This window comes from Theropithecus gelada, chromosome 16 (genome assembly GCF_003255815.1).
Source record: "Theropithecus gelada isolate Dixy chromosome 16, Tgel_1.0, whole genome shotgun sequence".
Taxonomy (NCBI): Eukaryota; Metazoa; Chordata; class Mammalia; order Primates; family Cercopithecidae; genus Theropithecus; species Theropithecus gelada.
In genome coordinates this window covers 69,040,003-69,060,996 of record NC_037684.1, presented here as the reverse complement: position 1 = coordinate 69,060,996, position 20,994 = coordinate 69,040,003, and the positions used below count along the sequence as shown (strand labels likewise).

Here is a 20,994-nt window from a genome sequence, read left to right as displayed (position 1 = left end):
CCATATGTACTGTTCTCACAATGGAATGTGAGTGCAGGTGATATGGTCATTTCCAGGTTGAGATTTTTTTAACAAGTGGATGAACCTTCTCATCTTTTCTTCCCCCTTTCCCGGATACATTCAGAGAATGACAAACCTCCAGGGCAGAGATTGGCAAACTAAGGCCTGTGTGCCTGCTGCCTGTTTTTGTAAATTGGAACATAGCCATGCCTATTTGTTTACTTACTGCCCATGGCAACCTTCCTGCTACAACATCAGAGTTGAGTAGTGACAGGGACAGTCTCAAGTATTTATTATCTGCTCCCTTGAGAAAAAGTGCCACCCTCGCTGTAGGGAATGGTGGCACAACAAGACTGAAGGAGGCTTTTCATGGAGGAAAAGCCTCTTTGAACTCTTTCCAAGCAAGAAATACATCTTTCTTGTTAAACTGTTGAAGTTTTGTGGTTTGCTCCCCAGCCAGCATTATCCCAACTAATAACGAAATAGACGCAAAATCCCAAATAAGATACTAGCAATTTCTAAAACCAAATTTATGAGAGATTGTTTTCCCCTAGAAATTCAAGGAAGATTAGGAAAGGTAGCAATACGACATTACTTGGTCAAAGAAGAAAAGCCACGTCATCATCTTTTGAAATGCTTTGAAAGCATTTAAAAAAACTCAACATCTGTCTTGCAAACTACTCTTATTGCGACAGGAATAGAGAAATACTTCCTTAGAAAATCTATCCTATACCAAAGGTTACATCATATACAGATGTGAGTGACTAGAAAAATCCACATTTAAGAGAGAAACAAAACAAAAATGTATGTAATCATCAATATAACACATTATAACATAATATAAAACATAAGGCAGCACTAATATAATATAAAATATAATATAATATTACTTTTGAGACACTGGCAAGGTACCAATAATAATAGTATTCTGCTATGTAATATATAATTTAACAATAACTATTAAATTATATATTACCACATTATTGATTGTATAATATAAACATGTGCTTTATGTAATTCATACATATAGTTTTATATATAAGATAAACATCTATATGATATAGATATTTTATATAAGATATATATTATTTGGTTTGTATAATATAGTATATTATACTTTATAATATATAATTTGTATAAAATGTATATAATGTATACATAATATATTCATAAATAAAATACATAAACATTATATGTAATTTATTTCATTAATGTACTACATAGACTTTTAGAAACTATATTAATTCTATAATATGCTAATCATGTTGTTGTGAAAAAGTACCAGCCAGTGTACCAAGGCAGAAAATAAAAATGAAGCAGAAAACAAATTTCCATTCCCTTAGACCTGGACAACTTAAGATAAACTGAGAAACTATTGGAACTATTAAGATCTTTGACACTGCCCAGTTATAAAATAAATGTGTGAAATTAATAGGTTTCCCATATATGAGCAATAATCAACATGACTTTACTTAAAAACAACAAACTTTGCAAAGGGAAATGAAAAAAGACATGAATAAGTGGAGATAGATACTGTGGAAGAATTTATAAAATTATGTATTTTAAACATATGAATTCACTATAAACTAACACATAAATTCAGTGCAATCCTAAACAAAATTACAATAGAATTGAAGATGACACAAAAAATTGATTCTAATTTTCACTTAAAATATACTTGCAAGAGTAGCCATGAAACATTAGAAAAATCAGACAATTGTAAAGAAACTTGTGAAGACAGATATTAACACAAAATGCAAAACAGATCATAAAACTGTGATAAACAAAAAAAATTAGACCTTTCTCGTAAACCAACTACTTAAATAATTTCAGACACACTAAGGATTTAAATGTAAAAATAAAAGTATATAGATATTATAAGGCAATCTAAGTGCATAAACTCTATATTTTTGACTTAGGAAATACTTTCAATAAACACGAATTCAGAAAATATAATGAAAAAGATGAGGGGATTTGACTATACATTAATTAGGAACTGCTATAGGTAAAATTAACTATATAAAAAAAATCAAAAGTGAAGGACAAACTGGTAAAAGGATGCGAAATACCTGTGACAGATGGAGGATTAGCATTTTTTTCCCTATATAAATAGCATACACAAAGCAGTAAAGCAAGAACATGCTCAGCACGGAAGAAGATAAAAAGCCAACTATTGCCAATGATACATAATCACAAGGAAATATATAATCTACTAGAAACCTAAGAATGAAAAGTAAAAGGAAACCTTTTGCCTATCGTGTAAAAATAAGTCACAAATGTACGTGCACCCAACAAAAGGAAAATAAATAAATACATGTACAGGCACAGAGCAGAATGCTTTAAGAAACAATAAGAGATGCCCGATGGAGATTTTTACCTGCCCGATGAGCTTATCAGAGTAAAGACGGTGACAGTGCACTCCTGAATACTCAAGGCCAAGTTCAAAGGCCCCAGATATTTAGTGGGGAGGGAGAGAGTAGAGGAGAGAGAAAATCACAGTGGGATATGTAAGTGGGTACTGACAGACGAGTACATTGCCTCTCCTGGAGTTGATATTTTCATATTTACCAGTTCCAAAGGCAAAATTCATGTGGCCTCTGAATCGCTGGGCGAGAGCAAGATTTTAGAATGTGAATAAACTGGACGACAAGTTTTATAATAAACTTAGTTTTGGATAAAATGCGCTTATACATACTTTTTGACAATGTGTCAAAACATTTAAATGTACTCTGCTTATTAACATCTACCAATAGTTTTCAGAGCGGATTGCGGGCATAGCTGGAGAAAGTTAAGTGTGTCTGTGGGAGAATTAAGCTCCCCTTTCTTCTCCCTGTTACCATAGTTTTCCTGGTTTCCACCCCAAAGCCTCTATGAGTGAATTCAGTACCAGCAGGATGTTTGGGTTCACCTAGTATCAGTTGTTCAAAAAGTCTACAAAATGATTTTATACCATTTATAACAGAATCAATATTTGTGTCTCCTTTTTGAGTATTTGTCCTTTGACTTCGTGGAGCAAGTGAGAGCTGTCAGAGTTTTTACATGCATTGTTTACCATGAACTTCAGTCCCAGGAGCCTGTGAGCTGGGTAGGGTGGGTACTGTCACCTCCATCTCGAGGTGAAGTGACGGGGGCAACTGGGCCTGAGGTCCGCGTTTTCTAGTCTGGGGCCAGTGCTCTTTCTGCTGATATAGTCTACCTCTCTTTAAACAAGGAAGGCTAAAGAGGACTGTGATTGTGACTCCTAAGTAAAGGACGTCTTATAGGGGAGATGTATTGAGGATTATACCTGGTCAGGTTCTCAACTTGCCTGACTAGAGCAAAATTATCCTGTGTTGACTTGGCCTTGGGGAGTACAAGAATGGGAGTTGCAACCAATGCCCAGGATCCCTGGTTATGGAGAATTAACTGGACTAACAACCCATGGTATGGCTCTTGTCAGGTGAGAGGCCCTCATCCCCAAAGGTCCTAGTATGTCAGAGCTCCAGGCTGCCCTCAGATCTCAAGAGCACCAAGGAGAGACATGCCATGTGTTCTAACTACCTTTTATGGCCTCTTTCACAGCAGAATCCACAGGAAGAATGTTTTTTTCCACCAGCTCCAGTGGCCCTGGTCGTAGAGCAATTTTTTCATTGAGATCATCGGCGAGTCGGGCTCTTTTCAGCTTCATCTGAGCAGTTGGAATGGACCTCTCTGCAGTGGAAGCTAAAGGGTTGAAATGAAAAGGATCAGTTCTAGAATTTGATGTCTCTCTCTCTCTCTCCCCGTCTCTTTTGTTTTTTGGCTTGTGGTCACAAAAGATTGTGTCACATTGTGCTCTACCATCCTAATAATTTTTTGATGCAATCATCATCACTTTACAGGGATTATCACCAAAGCCTAGACACTTCCAAATAAAGGCAAATCGAGAGGCACATGGAAAAGTTAGAGACGCTTGCTTTGCGAGGATTTGTGAAAAAAATGTGCAATTAGGAGATTTTGTAAGCAAGCAGTCTGCAGGCTCTGTATTGCTTGCCTGACCCTAAGCTATGGCACTTGGATACACATTTCGTCTGCATAGTGACCGGCATAGGCTAGGCCTGCAGTAAATGTTATCTGTTGTTATTATTAGTAGTACTAGTATGACTTTTAAAGGATTTTGGACTAGTCAAGGCTGTGACCGACTGAGTCAAACGTCCAGGTCAGTTGCGAAAGAAAAAAAATTCCATTGAAACAGTTATCTAATTAAACAGAGGGATTTTTAAAAGTTGAATTCATCCACAGGCAGTTTCTCCTCATTTGGAGGGTGTGAAAGGTCACGTACAGAGCCTTAAATCCACTTCGATACAGCTGACACCAAACTTCCTTTTTAGGTTGGGCCCTGACTTATTTCTGTGGGAGAACTCAGAGGAGAATCCAGCTTTGTTCTCATGGAGAACTGTAAGTTAAGATTCTATAAGAGTTTGCAACTTCACTCTCAACTTCGTAAATCTAGAAAGTGAGATATTTACAGACAAGTCCCTTAGCCCCATTATTTTATTAGTAACCACCTGCTAACCCCAGACCCTGTGTCTGGCACTGATCTAGAACTCTCCATACAGAAGAGGTCTAGGGATGTCTCATCGGTTGCCACAGGCTTGGCTGTGGAAGCTGCCCCTTCAAAGCATTTCACATTCAATGGAGGGAATGTGGATACTCTAAACAAAAGAATGGTCGTACCAAAGCCCATGTCCTCTCCAAAGCACCCCTTAGAGTACCTTGCAAGGGCAGCTTGCTGGCTCTCTGCCTCAGCCATCTTTCTGACTCATCCTGTGTACCAACTCAGGACTGATGTTCAGAAAGCCCTCCTTTCTTCTGGTGCCTCCGTACGAGATGCTTCCTACCATCCACGTCTCTCAATCCAGTTTTTCAAGACTGCTACAAATTTCATCTACCTCCTGTCATGACCTGTGGCTCTCCAGCCCAAATCTACCATTCCAGAGAGCCTGGTCCTTCTCCTTCTGTCTTCTATGTCTTGCATTCACCTTTGCACCCTGGCTTATTTCCTTTCCCCACCTTGAACTTCTTCCCCACTCCCCACTACCAACATCGTACTTTTAGGTCCCAGCATAAGTCTTTCCTAACTCTTCCTGTTCTTACAGATCCCTTTCGCTTTGACTGCCTCTAGCAGTTACAAGCACAAACCCTTCACCTTGTTGCTTCTGAAATTGGACAACAAACTCCTGGGCAGCAGGAGTCATTTTGTATCTAGCGGATCTTTTATGTTCCAAGAAGCTAATTCCCAATTTCTGTTGACAAAAGAGGACCCCATGGGAGGCACCAGAGACGTGCAATTGAACTGGGGGTTGGTGCAGTTCACACCCTGATATTTTAATTCAAGACCGTATTGGTGGAAGAAATAACATTTCATATGTTTTTTGATTATAACATTACTGTGTACTCATTGTCATAAATGTGAAAAATGCTAAAAAAGTGTGCAAAAAAATGAAGGTTTCAGGAAAATCCCCACTTAGTGTCACCTACTTTTTTTTTGTTTGTTTGAGACAGAGTCTCACTCTGTCGCCCAGGCTGCAGTGCAGTGGCCGGATCTCAGCTCACTGCCAGCTTCGCCTCCCGGGTTCGTGCCATTCTCCTGCCTCAGCCTCCTGAGTAACCAGGACTACAGGTGCCCGCCACCGCGCCCAGCTAATTGTTTGTATTTTTAGTAGAGACGGGATTTCACCGTGTTAGCCAGGATGGTCTCGATCTCCTGACCTCATGATCCACCCGCCCTGGCCTCCCAAAGTGCTGGGATTACAGGCGTGAGCCACCGCACCCGGCTTGAAAAGTCTGTATGTCATTTAAAATGACATCGCTTGGATTTTTGTGCAGCTGTGATTTTTGTGCTGACACAGCCGCTGCCTCTAGGCTTGTAGACACCACTGCAAAGGAGGTAAGAATTCTGTCACCTCCCTTTGAGGGCCTTTTCTCCCTGTTTTCCAGACACCTGGCATCCTTTGGCTGCCTCATGCAGATCAGAGCCTTCCATCCCACACAGCCTTCCCTTCAGCGTTGGCCTCTTTCTCTTCCCTCCCCTGAAAACAGTTCTCCGTCTTAAAATATCCCACCTACTTTAAGGTTGAAAAAGGGTCAGTCTTGGAAAGCCAGAAAAAAATAACCAATGATGCCAATCAAAGAACCAAGGTTCACAATTCCCAGGATATCTCAGAGCCTTTCGTGTGCTTTAAAGCTAGTGTTCAGTCTTGGAAGGAAATCCACATTCTAGAGAAACAGTGTTCAGGCTTTGTGCAGGCTGTTCCCTCAGACTGCGACACCCTTCCACCTTTTTGTACCTGGCTCAGTCCTCACATTCCAGCCCATTTCCTCACTCCTCCCCTGTCCATTCTGATTCCGATGGCTCTTTTCTCTGATCCTCTTCCATACACCCACCACACCAGGCATTTCCTTTCTTTCCGTGCTGGATTGTAAATGTGATTCTCATGTCCTCTGTTATACTGTGAGACCATCTGAGGGCACAAACCTGTGGCTTATTCATCGTTGAACCCACTGGCCTGGCAGAGCAGCCAACTCCTAGCAGACATCCAATACGGTGTGTGTTCAAGGAACAAATATCTCATAGGTAACCGTCAAATTAGGGGTTGGACCTCTTTTAGGGTGGGCACCAATGGTCTCGGGGATTCTGTCTCAGTTAAGGCAACTTACCAGGCAGGAGTAGAAGCCTCTCCTCCTGCATCCGGATGTCAGAATATGGGGACCAATTAGTTGTTTGTTTGCCTTGTCTCACACGCCCCAGCACAGAGGCGGCACCCTAAAGCAGCACTAGGCCTGCTTTGATCAGTACTAATTTCCTCAGATTGTATTCCCTGCACACCAGAAGGTAAAGGCGTCAGCAAAGCGCAATCAATTACCTGGAGGATACAAAGGCAGCGAGGGAACCGTGATCCCCTGCCAAAGTGAGTGATGATCCAGATTAGTGATAATGGTCAGCACATGTTGGACATGTTCCTTGCACTCCTAGAAGTTATATGATTTGCCGAGGCCTTAGAGTTAGGAGATGGGACAGCTGAGATCAGAGCCAGAGTCTCTAACCCGCTTAACCATTTTACGGCTTGCCAACTTAGTTATCTATGTGGCCTAGAAGGCTTAGATGATTGCTTGAAACTACCACTTTGTAATGACAATGGAGATTTTTAAGAGGGCTCAGCAACTGTACAGACACAAGTAACTCTGGGAAAATGGCCCACCATTCTATAGCATCTCTTGGTGTCTGATTTCTTGCAGGCTTACCTTGGAGTATGTGCATATTAACCAAGTTGGCACTGTTGCACCTGTTTCTGGCTTTGCGCTTCAGGGAATTTTTAGCCTGTAGAACCCAAACAAAGAGAATCACCTAGTTTTACCTTTTAAAAAACTCAATTTATCTCACATGAGAAGATAACCTTTTAAAATAATAAATGAAACATGAAAATATTCTTGGTGTCTCACATTTTGATGAAGGAACATTTACAAAGACCCCTCCCGTAATTTTTAGATGGGAAAATAAGAAGGTAAAGAGCTTGGGTCTGCGTCAGGGCTACAAACCTAAAGCTCTTTCAGGGGCAGGCAGGTTGGTACATGTTAATAAAATGTTATTATAACAGGATACTAGGCTGCTTGTATTATAACCAATCTTATTCTATTGCCTTTTTTTTTTTTCTTCGAGACAGGGTCTCTGTCATCCAGGCTGGAATGCAGTGGCACAATCATAGCTCACTGCAGCCTCGACCTCCTGGGCACAAGTGATCCTCCTGCCTTAGTCCCATGAGTAGCTGGGACTACAGGCATGCATCACCAAGCCCAGCTAATTTTTTTTTTTTAATCTTTAATTTTTGGTAGAGACAGGATTTCACCATGTTTCCTAGGCTGGTCTTGAACTCCTGGACTCAAGCAATCTGCCCGCCTCAGCCTCCCAAAGTGCTGGGACAGCCGTGAGCCACAGCACCCAGCCTCCATTTCCTCTGAAAGCAGTCACAAAATTAACCAAGATCAGAGCTAAAACATTGCCTAAATCTAAAATAACAGGACAACGTATGCCTCTTTCCCATTATTCACCTGACTTCTCTTTTAGGACATGTGAACATGTAAAGCCTACAGATTCAGGCCCACCAGGAGATGGACGGGCATGAAGAGATAGGTTATTTACCCAGTCTCATGATCTTCTTGATGGGACTGTCGGTAGGGCTGTTGCAGGCTGTGGGAGGGCCAACACTGGACCCCAGGTTTCTGATGTCTAGTTCTGGATTTTTAATCTCACTGTAGTGGATCTCCCAGTGGCCCCCTGAGAGGGGTCTGGGAATCACTCCCGTTCTGATAAGAGTCGGCTGTTCTTTGTTATTCTCCAGGTAATAGGAATCACAGCCACCTGTGAGCTACTTTGAAGAGTAGCAGATCCCTCCTCTTCCTCTCTACCCACAGACAAGTTGCAAAGCTAGCGCTCTCAGGCAAGGAAACATCGGCAGGCAGATACTCTCTTTGCCTTTCCTTCTCACTCTAAGTGTTGATACTTGCTAAATAGTATCCATTAACATGTTATTGACAAACTCAGGTTGCAGAGATTTGTTATGAAGGTACAGAATATATGCCGAATCTCACCCTCGAATGCTACAAAAAGGAAGGGAAAAAAGCAAATAACCTTTTGCCTTTCAGTAGCCACAGATAAGTTCTGTATGCATAAACCATGCCTTAGCATTGAATTGGATTTTTAAAAATCTAGTTGTTGTTAAAAAATGACAGGAATAAAAGGTAAGGCTGCTTGAAAGCCGACTCCACTTCCCTCTCTAAAGTGTTTTTTTTGTTTTTTTTTTTTGAGACGGAGTCTCACTCTGTTGCCCAGGCTGGAGTGCAGTGGCCGGATCTCAGCTCACTGCAAGCTCCGCCTCCCGGGTTCACGCCATTCTCCTGCCTCAGCCTCCTGAGTAGCTGGGACTACAAGCGCCTGCCACCTCGCCCGGCTAGTTTTTTGTTTTTTTTTTTAGTAGAGAGGGGGTTTCACCGTGTTAGCCAGGATGGTCTCAATCTCCTGACCTCGTGATCTGCCCGTCTCGGCCTCCCAAAGTGCTGGGATTACAGGCTTGAGCCACCACGCCCGGCCTTTAAAGTGTTTTTGACTCTAGTGCATCCTTACTGTAATTTCTTCCAACATTAGAAAAATGGGGGACTTTTTTAAAAAAAGCTAAAAAATAGGAGTTTTAAAGCTAACATAGTTGATCCCATTTCTATAGTTACTGGTTAATAGGAGTCAGATTCCATATGATATGAGGGCAGGGGACTGGCAAATTGACTGAGTTTGTTGTAGGAATTCTACACGCATCCGCCAAGGGTTAGCATTCAGAGATTCATAACCTGTAGCCTAAGCTTGGGTAAAGACATGTGCAAAAATTACCTTGTCACTCTCCAAATGTTTTCTTTGCTCATGGAATTCAGCTGGACGTTTCAGTGCTGAAACAGACACATAAAACCATGAGTGGAGACTGGGTTATGGGCATCGGTCAGTATCACAGAGTTTGCCGGTGTGCTTGCTGAGTTATGCACAGTAGGGAGGTGATTGCCTTTATTAGGCCACAAGCAATGACAGAGGACAGGCCTGGAGGACACCAGCGGCCCTGAAGCCATAGGAGACAGAGGAAGTGGAATCGAAGCCTCAAACGGGGGATTAGCAGAGGCAGGATGTGCAACAAGAAGAGACGTGATGGAGGCAGGGCATTCCAAGTTCTGGAGGAAATAGAAGGGGTGGTGGATAGCTGAAAACAGAAAGAATGCTCTGGTTTGAGGGAGAGGTGTAGACTTGGGTAACTAACACCCTCTTTGACTTTGCTCTGTCCTAGAGTGCAAAAGGCTCAGGGGATGACTGTGGTCTGTGTCTGTGGGGTGGGGTGGGGTGGTGCTTTGGAGGAAGGGACTGTACTCTGGATAAAGTGTGTGGCTGGTAGGTCAGGAACATGCAACTGAGGGTGTTGAGTGAGAAGCAGAGAATCAAACTTTGAGGGCTGGAAGGAACCTTGGAGACAGGGAAGTTAACTCCAACAGTGAACAGAATGGGGAAACTGAGGTCCACAGAAATTGACTGACTTGCTCAGGATCAATTAGGGCTGGGAACATAGGTCCTGTGACAACTCTAACCTCTTTCAAGGTGTGATATGTAAAATATGAACAACCAGTAGACACAGGCACTGGTCAGTCGTACAGAACACACGGCAGCTGTGAACAACCTGCTTCACTCTCTTCCCATGACCTCCTCCTCATCACAACTTCATAGCACCTCTTATGGGGGTTTAATAAACTCCTTTGAGCAAAGAAGTAGAACATCATTTTGCAAAATTCTACATTTTGCCTTGATTTTCCTAATCTAGAACAATCTCAATCAGGAGCCACAAATAATCACTTTTCATGGTAAGTGATAAGGTGGATTAGCAGTTACAGACTTGCATTGATTTTTCTCCCCCTGAATTGTATGTCTGGACAACTTGAGGAATCACATGATCCAGAGTTCCAATATTACTCGAACAGTGGTTTACCATAAGCTGCAGGCAATGCAATATTCTTCCAAATCTTGGCCAGCACAAAAATTAGGTTTCTGACCAGATCAGGGTGTGTGTGTGTGTGTGAGTGTGTGTATGTGCGTGTGCGTGTGCGTGTGTGTGCACACATGCCTCATTCAACCCTTAAGACCATGCTGAATCTGGACATAGTTCTCAGCAGGGTTTGCTGGAGATCAAGCAGACATAGTTGTAGTCACGGTGGCTACCATAATGGTAGTTGGCCATAGTATCCTCTTTAAGGATGCTGCTTGGGGAGTTAATAAGTCACACTCTCTATAAATCTCCCTGTTCACCCCCAACATTAACAATGTTGCAGAACTACCCCATCTGGCTTCCTTGTGCCAAAAATAGTTGACAGGCATCCTTCTCACTTTGACCAAAGATTAAGAGACTTCCCTTCTTATAGAAAAAAAAAAATGAACACGCTTCTTGAATACCATTGATCTGGAAACTGTTTTACAGTTGTCTTTGCTTTCTGCTTTGTCCTCTTAAAATGAGCTTCTCTGCAAAACCTCCCTTTTTAGATGACCCTTTTCTCCCATTTCTCCCAACTCAGTGATTCTGAGAAATTTATATGCAGTTGTCCTGTGTTGCTCATGCATTTTCTTTGAGTTGGGTCTGGTCATCATCCTTAACAAGGCTTGCCTTTGCCTGCGTTTGATCGCAGGTGGAATTTATGTCGAGGGAGTTCTGCAAAGCAACTCCCTTTCCCCGTAAGCAACCAGATTATGATACAAAGTCTGCTTGAAGTCCCGTGGGCCATTGCGGATCTATACAATCTCTATCAATAGCTCCTTCCTCTGTCTTGTCTCCTGGTAATCATTTAGTTAGGTATTGCATATTGGTGTAGTTTAATTACTTACATAACCCAAAAAAGGAATCGATCTTCGTGTAGTCTTATTAAGTGGTTAAAAAGAATAGCATAGCCTTTTCATCTAGAAACTCCCCGAAGGGAATAGCATGAATAGATCTTGGGATATCTCTGACATTCCAAACACAATTGGTTTTAACTGGGCTTGGGGTTTAGGAGGAATTTAACGGGTTCTCATGTCTCTGAGGCTGTTCAATGCTTATTAGCAAAGCGTATTAATTGTTCTAAGAAACACTGTATTTCCTGTATCTCAGCTTCATAGAGCTACAATTCATCACTTCTTGGTGTTAATAACTCCCCTGGGAGATGATTCACACGGTCCAGTTCTCTGATGCCAGGAGCACAAAGGTCTTCTGGAATCTTCTACCACAGGGTGGAAGAAACTATCTCCATTTAGCAAGGACTTGGGAAGAAAGCCAGAGAGGTCCACATGCTGTATTTTACCACATGCTCTTCTCCTCAGAGGTTAAGGGGTGTTCTATGGGGCACTGGCTTGAGGTCACACCATGGAAAACTATCCTGCCATGGACCTGGGCTTGAGGTTTGCCTTCTCAGTGACCGCAGAGACCGTGGGTTTTAGCCACCTCCCATGAAGGCCAACAAAAGCAATGGAGCTCCCCACCTCTCAGCTGGCTTTTGGGAAAATACATAAAAAACCACTTCTGCTGCCAGCCTGGGGAGTATCAAATGGCAACATTCTGTATTTAAAGAACTTTGACATTTAAGATTGAAAAGGAATTTGGATTCTACATTTTTAAAAAACTCCATGTGATTTTGAGTTAAAATACTGTTGTAAATTCAATCAGCCACACATCTAACTCATTCCCCCTGGAGGAAGATTAATGGCTCCTCACGAGGGAATTTGTGTTCTTGCCTCAGAGTTTTGTTGCAGGCTATTCCTATTTCTGTCCCCAAAGCTCTCGCTAATTTGGGTCAGCCGAGCATATAAACATTTGCTTACTTAGAACTTAGAAAAAAGATTCCGAGATAAGAACAGTCTTCCTGCAGTCCTCTGCTCTCCGCCGTAACCTCATGCCTCCAGCAGGATCCCAGTAAAAGGAGAAAACAGGCCGTGGAGCCACAGAGAACTCAGTGAAGGCAGGGGCCTCACTCCTCAGCACAGGGTAGGGTCCCTGGAGTTGGGCAACTCTGGCAGCAGAAGCAGGGCGGTACCTGGTGTTGGGCTGTGCCTGGTGCAGGCCCTGACTTCTCTTAATGGGACCATTCAGCCGCAGGCTTGGAGCAATCCCAGATCCATTGCTACTAACAGGACCAAGAGGCAGAATTAAAGAGCCAGAGACTTCAGGGCATCAATGAATGCAGTGTTCTCAAAGTGCAGCCTCCGGACCAGCATCTTCAGCAACTGGGAACGTGTTAGAAATCCCAATTCTTGGCTGGGTGTGGTGACTCACCCCTGTAATCCCAGCACTTTGGGAGGCCAAAGCAGGTGGATCACGAGGTCAGGAGTCCAAGACCAGCCTGGCCAAGATGGTGAAACCCTGTCTCTACTAAAAATACAAAAATTAGGTGGGCACGGTGGCAGGAGCCTGTAATTCCAGCTATTCGGGAGGGTGAGGCAGGAGAATCGCTTGAATCCAGGAGGCAGAGGTTGCAGGGAGCCAAAATCGCACCACTGCACTTCAACCTGGGTGACAGAGTGAGACTCTGTCTCAAAAAAAAAAAAAAAAAAGAAAAGAAAAGAAAAAAAGAAATTCCAATTCTTGGGCCCCAACCCAGCCCCACAGAATCAGAAACTCTGCCAGTAGGACCCAGGAATCTGTGTTTTAACAAGACTTCTGGGTGATTCTGATGCAAAAGCTTCAGAACCGCTGTGATGGGCTTTATAAGTCCAGTGGATCTAGATCTAGGGGTGTTGGGAACCTAGGACTTCCAAACGGGAGCAATGAATGACCAGGACTGATTTTCAGCATTTCAAAAAGCTGAACAGAAAGAGTAGGTCTGCCCGGAGAAAGGCTGCTTAGACTCACAAAGCTGTCACTTTTCATTGCTCCGGCCCGGAATCATAGAGACTTGGTTTAGTTACGGTAGTTCTCATCAACAAGCACTAGCTGGTAAATTTATATACCATGAATTAGAAAATTAACTTAAAAACATAACATTAACTATTTAAAAATGCGTGGATTAATAATTAATGTATGTAGGATTCTTTAGGGGGACAGGGAAGACAACGCTATTTTAAACGTAAAACTTATGGCGGTGTTGGGTAGAATTGAAGAAGTCCCGGGTGGCTAAAATTTTGGGAACCATCCATTTGAGCTCTGCTCTTGCTTTTGGTATAACTTGGAGTAGGCCTGAGAGTTTTCCTGTGCTCTCTCTTTCCCACTTATAAAAATGGGCTTATTCATGCTTATCTTCTCTCCGTCTTGCTTTTAAAGACAAATCGGGTCATAAGAACTTTTTTTTTTTTTCCAAACAGGATACATACTATACATAATGATAATGCTTTGGAGATTATATTTTCTTTTACGCTTGGAAAAAAATTGCCAGTTCAGTACTCCAATGATAGTCTTAAGGGTCTGTTACCCCAATGATAGTCTTAATGGTCTGAAAACAGTGCATTTCCTAGTGTAGCTTTGTGATGTTCAAGACCTGGCTAGCGCACTTGGAGAATTTGATGCAACATCTGTGAACGCTTTGGAATTTCTCAGAAGGAGGGTACAAGGACGAATTCAAAGTGTGCCTGTAATGACTGGTTTTCTAGTTTCTAAGGAACAGGGAAATGGGAAAATTGAAGGAGAGATGGGGGGAAAAGAAGGAAGGTAAGATTTTTGACCCAAATGGGATCGACATGAAAATCCAGGGCACCTTTCTCTATCTCTGAATTTGAGATGTTAGAAAGAAGGGAAGAGGCAGACAGATTCATTCCCTTGCGCCGTGTACTGCTCAAACAGCCGACAGTGTGTGGTAGGGTGCTGTAGGGAAAAGCCAAGTCAAATGAATGCACTGAGAAAAGGAAGAGAGGCTTTGTCCGGTCAACTTCTCAAAACTATCGTGAAGCTGCATGTGATAGGGGTGCGGGAATTGCCCCGGTCATTCTTCTTGCTATTCAGAAGTACCACAAAATTCAGGGATTTACCAAGGTTTTGCAGTAAGTATGTGGCTGCTGTAGCTTGGATTAGTCTGCAAAAAAAATAAAGGCAGCACCATTCATAGACAGCTCATTGTATCTTTAAATTCATTTACATCGATCAGATCATGGAACTAGGCTGCCCAGACATTTCATTCTGGCCAGCAGCGGCTTTCTCTGAGACTCTGTGGACACGTAGCAGCCTCTGTGGGCCCCGTGTCCTCTCAAATCCACTTTAGCTCCCTAATCTCATCTTCTGTATTCCAGGAGAATAAATTAAACCTTCTTACATCTTTCCCCTGGGTGAAACACCATAGATTCGCTTTAGTAGCAGAGGGAGAGGGAGAGGGAGAGGAAAAAGCGATTTTTCCTTCAATTTTCCTGGCTACCCATTCTTATGCAGTGGTGCGAAGTTGTCCAAAATTATTCAATGAGATGATTAAATGGGGGTGGTTTGGGACCCCTCCTAGACTGGAAGCACTTTGAAACAGAAGTTGAGTCCGACTTCTCTGTGTGTGTTCCCCAGAGCCTTTCTCACAGCAAAGGATTAATAAATATTTATTGAAATGCTCTATGACCAGTTTATTGAGTCTGATTTACATGGCTGGTCATCCTTCCACATCAAGTCTTCTGAAGTGGTTGGAATAAAATGGTGTTATTTAAAATTTTACCCAGGAGAGTGATACCCAGGGAGAAGAGTTGCAGGAGAGAAAATTTGCATAAGAAATAATGAACAGGCCCAACAGGTCTAGGGAAGGAGGTGGCCTCTGTCCTAATGCCACAAGAATGTAGAGAACCTTGATGTCCTCTTGCAACCTTGAGCCCAAAAGGGAGGGATAGTGAAACCATTTCCTATGAATCCTGGTTGATGATGGCGAAGTAGGCAATTTGAAATCTCCATATTGAGATTTAGAGGTGAGATTTTGGAGAGAAATCTAAACAATAAGTCCTGTAAGTAATATTTCTAAGTTAACTTTGAGAGGACATTTCATTAAGGTTTCATGCCGATTTTGAAAATGTGAATTTCACAACTGCCATTGTAAATGCACCTGGACTGAGAACCCTTTACCTGCTATTTAAAGTTGTTCTGGTGATTCTGTCCTGGCCTCAGAACCCTGCCCGTCATGATTAAAAATCAAGAGATGGTGCCTTTAAATTCATTCAAAGCACATAAAGAGGGAAATTAGCCTAAACTCATAATGCCCACACATAAGAATGAAGCGAATGTTTAAGAGAATTGATTTACAAGGATTATAAAAAAGAATTTGTTGCTGGTTGCTAATGACTGTTTATTACTCTGCAGCAAGCTCCAAACCTGTAGGATGCATGCCCAGGAAAAGGGAAGGAAGAAAATTTCCATTTGGATTAGTTTCACTAGAATTACACATGATTCACCTCATTAAAGTCAATGGGGGAGGAGCCTCATAATTTAATTATCAGTTTGGAATGCCATTGAAGGGAGACCTGCCATACAGGTAAGTCAGTGAAATCTTTCATTTGATGCTCATCACAGCGAAGCATACATTATGATGTAGAACTTGAAGCCACTGCATTTAAATCATTGGTTTATCTTTGGCATTTTCACATGATACACTTTTTAAATTTTCCAAGTTCTAACTGAATTTTTTGGCCGTAAAATGCCTTATGATAGCAATATAAGTAAGTGTTTTTAAAGGCCAAGCAATTCATTTTGAACGTTTGAGAAAAGGAGCCTAGGCAGGGATCAGGAGACACAGGTTCTGGCCTCAGCTCCTCCCCAATAGGAGGGAGTTGCATATTATCCAGTGGATAAGCCCTGAAGATTTAACCTAATGTAAAACTCACAACTAATTATTGGCAGGTGCTTCTGTTGATGAGTTAAAAATAGTAAGTCTGGCCAGGTGCAGTGGCTCACGCCTGTAATCCTAGCAGTTTGGGAGGCCGAGGCGGGTGGATCACGAGGTCAGGAGATCGAGACCATCCTGGCTAACATGGTGAAACCCATCTCTACTAAAAATACAAAAAATTAGCCAGGCGTGGTGGCAGGCGCCTGTAGTCCCAGCTACTCGGGAGGCTGAGGCAGGAGAATGGTGTGAACCCAGGAGGCGGAGGTTGCAGTGAGTTGAAATCACGCTATTGTACTCCAGCCTGGGGGCAACAGAGCAAGACTCTGTCCCAAAAAAAAAAAAAAATAGTATTGCTATTTTATAAGGACAATTAACAGTTCACTTAGCCATCAGCTTTGAGTTTTGACAATTTACGACATGTTTAAAAAGATTGCAACTATTTAAAATTTTATGAATAAAGTGAGAGATTTTATGAATAATTTTATCTGGCATGGGTTTACATTCTCATAAATGAAACTGTAGAAAATGGGACCACACGAGATCTAGGCTTTGCGACATTGGAAAAATCTCTTAGGCCTCTTCAACCTCAGTTTCATGAACAAGAAAGACAAACAGGGATTGGGATGGGTCAGGGGTTTTCAAACTCTATTCTGAGGAGAACCAGCACCACAGAGAGAATTATCAGGGGGTTTCTGGAAGGGATGAGGAGGGGCCTAGTAAATGGGGCAGACACCCTTGACACTGCCTCAGCCAGTGCATATATATATGTATATATGTATACACACACACACACATATATATATAGTGCATAAGATTTAACAATTAAAAAATTAGAAAATCACAGAATTAGGTAGGCTTTAAGGAATATTAACTTTTTTTCTTTCCTCCTTTCCTTTCTCCTTTTCTTTCACTTTCTGTTTCAAAAAATGTAAATAATAGAATGAAAAAATAAAGTCTTCTTGTGTCAGGTAATGAGTTGCACACTGGATTATGGTTTTTTTGTTTGTTTGTTTTGTTTTTGGACGGAGTCTCGTGCTGTCGCCCAGGCTGGAGTGCAGTGGTGCGATCTCGGCTCACTGCAAGCTCCACCTCCTGGGTTCACGCCATTCTCCTGCCTCAGCCTCCCAAGTAGCTGGGACTACAGGCGCCCGCCACCAGGCCCGGCTAATTTTTTTTTTTTTTTGTATTTTTAGTAGAGACGGGGTTTCACCACGTTAGCCAGGATGGTCTCGATCTCCTGACCTCGTGATCTGCCCGCCTCAGCCTCCCAAAGTGCTGGGATTACAGGCTTGAGCCACCGTGCACGGCCTGCTTCTATGTGCTTTTTATCAGCTTTCTCCCTCATATCTTGACTCTCTCTGAGGGGCCATCTTGCTTGTTATCATTATCCCTAAAGTGCCTGTCACAGTCCCCTGTATATAGCCTGGTTTATAATAAAATTTGTTGAATTAAATTGAATTGAAAACATCCTGAGGCCCTTGGTTCCTCTTTCCTTCTCCCAATCGTTTGCATTTATACATGTTTCCTTAGGTTCCAGAGGAAACACACTGCTCTGCTGAAATGCATGTAGATTGCATGTTTAATCTCTCACTGGGCTGAAGAGGCTAACCATCAGCAGTTGAAGAGATGCATCCTATCTCTAGCTTCCTGAGAAGAGCTAAGTAGAAAAAATCTGTACAGGCGGGGCCTGCGGTGTGCACCTGTCATGACTTGGACACTTTTCCGTAGCAGAATCTACACTCTTGGAAAGCCTGGTTGAGAGGAGGTAGCTGAAGATTGGGGAAAGCCTTCATCATAGTGTGTGATTTTAAAATACTTTATTATTTCATGATTTGTCAGATTTTTTTTTTCTAGAAATTATCTTAATGATGCAATGGACTAAAGATGCAAAATTTCAGTTAAGTGGTATTTTGTTAATATGGATATTATTTGATTCTGGAATTCCTGCAGAACAAAATACTATATCTTCATTGGACTCTACTATACAAATGAACATTTGACTTATATAACTTACATGACAGGTGTTATTTAAAAATGTATGAGAGTGTGAATTACCATCTTCATTGGGTGTTTTTACTAATTTTCAGATTTAACCCCGTATCCCTCAAAAAATATTTATTCTCAGCCAAATGCCAGCTGCAAGACCCAGGCCCAGAGTATTTAAGCACATGAGTCAAACTTTAAATCAGGTGTGCACAACTTGGGCTTACGGAAAGGTCCTGGGTCCATCTGCTCCATCTGGCTTTCCAGAATTAAGGAGAAAGAAACATCAGTGAAGGGATAGATTATCAGCTTTGAGCGAAATTGTCTTGACCTGATCTGACATCTGCAGACCTTTGGTTTCTCCCTGTCTTTAGCACCTCCAAGGAAAGGCTAAGATGAAACAGGCCACGCATGGACTTGCTCCTTTGCTTTCTCAGCATAGCTGTCAACGTTGCTTAAACAGCCTTGAAATAGCAGGCTGAGCTGTTTCTTTTGTACTTCACAAACCTCTGAAAGAGTTGTCCCAGTTTAAGGTCACATACTGTTTACTATTTGTAGAGCTCAGCCACGAACAAAGGATTACTTTTGCATTACAAAACAAGAGGCTTGAAAAATTCTTAGTTTTGTTCTGTCTCTGAAACAAAGACTAAACTTTCAGTGTTCAGCCATGGGTCATAGTGCTTCCACATAACTAACTACGCAACATTTTTTCTAACTAATATAACTAACTACACTATACAGACCTACACATAGGGCTTCCATATAACTAACTACACTACAGTTTTTCAAGGGCAGACTTTTGCTTGTTGTGTACTGAACTCTGAAGTAACAGTCACAACAGCATTTTACAGACACCTGAATTTCTGCACAAGTCATTATAGATCTTGATTTTTAAATTTTATTGGAGAGGAAGTTAGAATCTGTGGCCTAGAACAGCTTCACCCATGACTTATTCATCCAGAGTACCCTTTTCTCTGTTTCCACAGATAACCAGGAATTAGCTTTCATTGCTGAATTGGTAGAAAATTTAAAATATATCTTCTAAAATATACAATAATCCTTCTTCTTTTACCCAGATCGTGGCCAGTAAGTCAACATTATATCATTTATGCTAAAATGGTATTGCCACTCCACCTTCTAGAAAGGAAATACTTGACCAATATTCAATTACTTGTGGACTCAAATACCCCAAACAGAACTGAAACTGAGGAGGTGAGAAAAAGACGATGTAATTGATGCTTCTGGAATGAATATTAATTATATCCAATTTTAAAAGTAGATGAGTCAGGGGTGCCCATACTGAATTGTGTTTACCCTGAGAACAAATCCACTACATTGGAATTTTAGGCATAACCAGTATCATTAAAAGGAGCCCCTTGCAGGTGAGTAGGTAGCAGTTGGGGCAAAGCATCCAAGGTTTGGGATTTCTGCTGATACCAATGCTTTGAAGATCTTGGGAGACCATGGCATTGGCTTAAACTAAATGACCTCTGAGGCACTTTCCAGCTCCCAAATGGTGTGGCCCTACGTACATCAGTAATTAAGAGATGCAGGTACTCACGTGGTATTAAGCCTTGGTTAGCCAGCTGTTCCTGAGTCCTTCTTTGTTGAAGTCTTAACTGTAAAACTTAGAAAAGGAAGTGTTAGTTTGTCAGTTGGGCTAAATATCATTACAATCATTATACTTTCATTATACATTCATAGCTCATCTCATTTTATTTCTAAAAGAGTTCTGAAAATTATTATGAAGTACATTTTAATTTCTGTTGTAGACACAGTGGAAGAAGAAGGAGAGAAGCTGAGAAAGTTACAAGGTTTTGCGGTAAGTCTGTCCCAAACTAGAATTAGAATACTTGTCTCCTCTTTGAAGCGCATGTTATTTTCACAGTGCCACACTCTCTCTCTCCACATTCTGTCATTTGTAAGATAAATATCATCTAATTCCACTTGGGTGGCAACCAATGATATCAAGAGGGGAGACAGAGTCCCACCTAGGTTCAAATCTCATCTCTACCCCCTTAATAGCTGTGTATCCCTAAGCAAGTTGCTTAACATCTCTTACGCTCAGTTTCCTCATTTGTAAATGAAAACGATGCCTACCTGGTGGTGTTGCTATAAAGTTTGATAAAACAATGTATGCACATTGCTTAGCAGAATGTGTGGCACATGTAAAGACATTTTGATAAGTGGTAGTAGTATGAGAATCTGGAATTCTCCTGGGAATTCAAAGGCCTATTGGGGTTGTGCTTTTCTTAGAAAAATTAAAACACTGTAAGATTGTCAAAATTATATGTTATAAATAAATATAAGTATGTTCCCAATATTATGTATCTATAGCACAAATAGATTGTATGTATCATAGACATGTAATGGTAAAAGTTAAATAATATTGAATTATTAACTTCTGAGGGCAGTATTTACAGTGTTCTCCTTCCCACTGCCCCTCTCCTCCAAACACATTCTATCTTTGCAAATGCAGACTCCTCCTCATGGATATTCCATGTTCTCTGTATATATTGACGAGAGATCTTAAAGTTTGAATCCACTTGGATTAATCATCGCTAAAATAAAAACCATGTTTTCCAGAGGACTGCCACAGAACTCGGAGTCTGTATAACGTAAGGCTCACAATGTCCAGAATACAATCTAAAATACTCTAACACAAAAAACTGG

At 41.6% G+C, this 20,994-nt stretch overlaps 1 protein-coding gene and 1 long non-coding RNA gene across 3 annotated transcripts in view; one reads left to right on the top strand and one right to left on the bottom strand.

The window, feature by feature from the left end:
- The window catches only part of MYOCD (myocardin), a 101,830-nt gene that overhangs the window by 43,068 nt on the left and 37,768 nt on the right, over nucleotides 1–20,994 (bottom strand). For both annotated transcript variants that reach the window (XM_025363625.1, XM_025363626.1), the window contains exons 2-5: nucleotides 19,883–19,948; nucleotides 9,398–9,453; nucleotides 7,264–7,339; nucleotides 3,541–3,702 (exon numbers count right to left, since the gene is read on the bottom strand). In XM_025363625.1, the coding sequence (XP_025219410.1) occupies nucleotides 3,541–3,702; nucleotides 7,264–7,339; nucleotides 9,398–9,453; nucleotides 19,883–19,948 (360 nt within the window). The remainder of the gene's footprint in view (nucleotides 1–3,540; nucleotides 3,703–7,263; nucleotides 7,340–9,397; nucleotides 9,454–19,882; nucleotides 19,949–20,994) is intronic.
- The window catches only part of LOC112610268, a 34,151-nt gene continuing 32,097 nt past the window's right edge, over nucleotides 18,941–20,994 (top strand). Inside the window, exons 1-2 of the long non-coding RNA XR_003116300.1 lie at nucleotides 18,941–19,703; nucleotides 20,094–20,143. This is a non-coding gene — a long non-coding RNA (uncharacterized LOC112610268). The remainder of the gene's footprint in view (nucleotides 19,704–20,093; nucleotides 20,144–20,994) is intronic.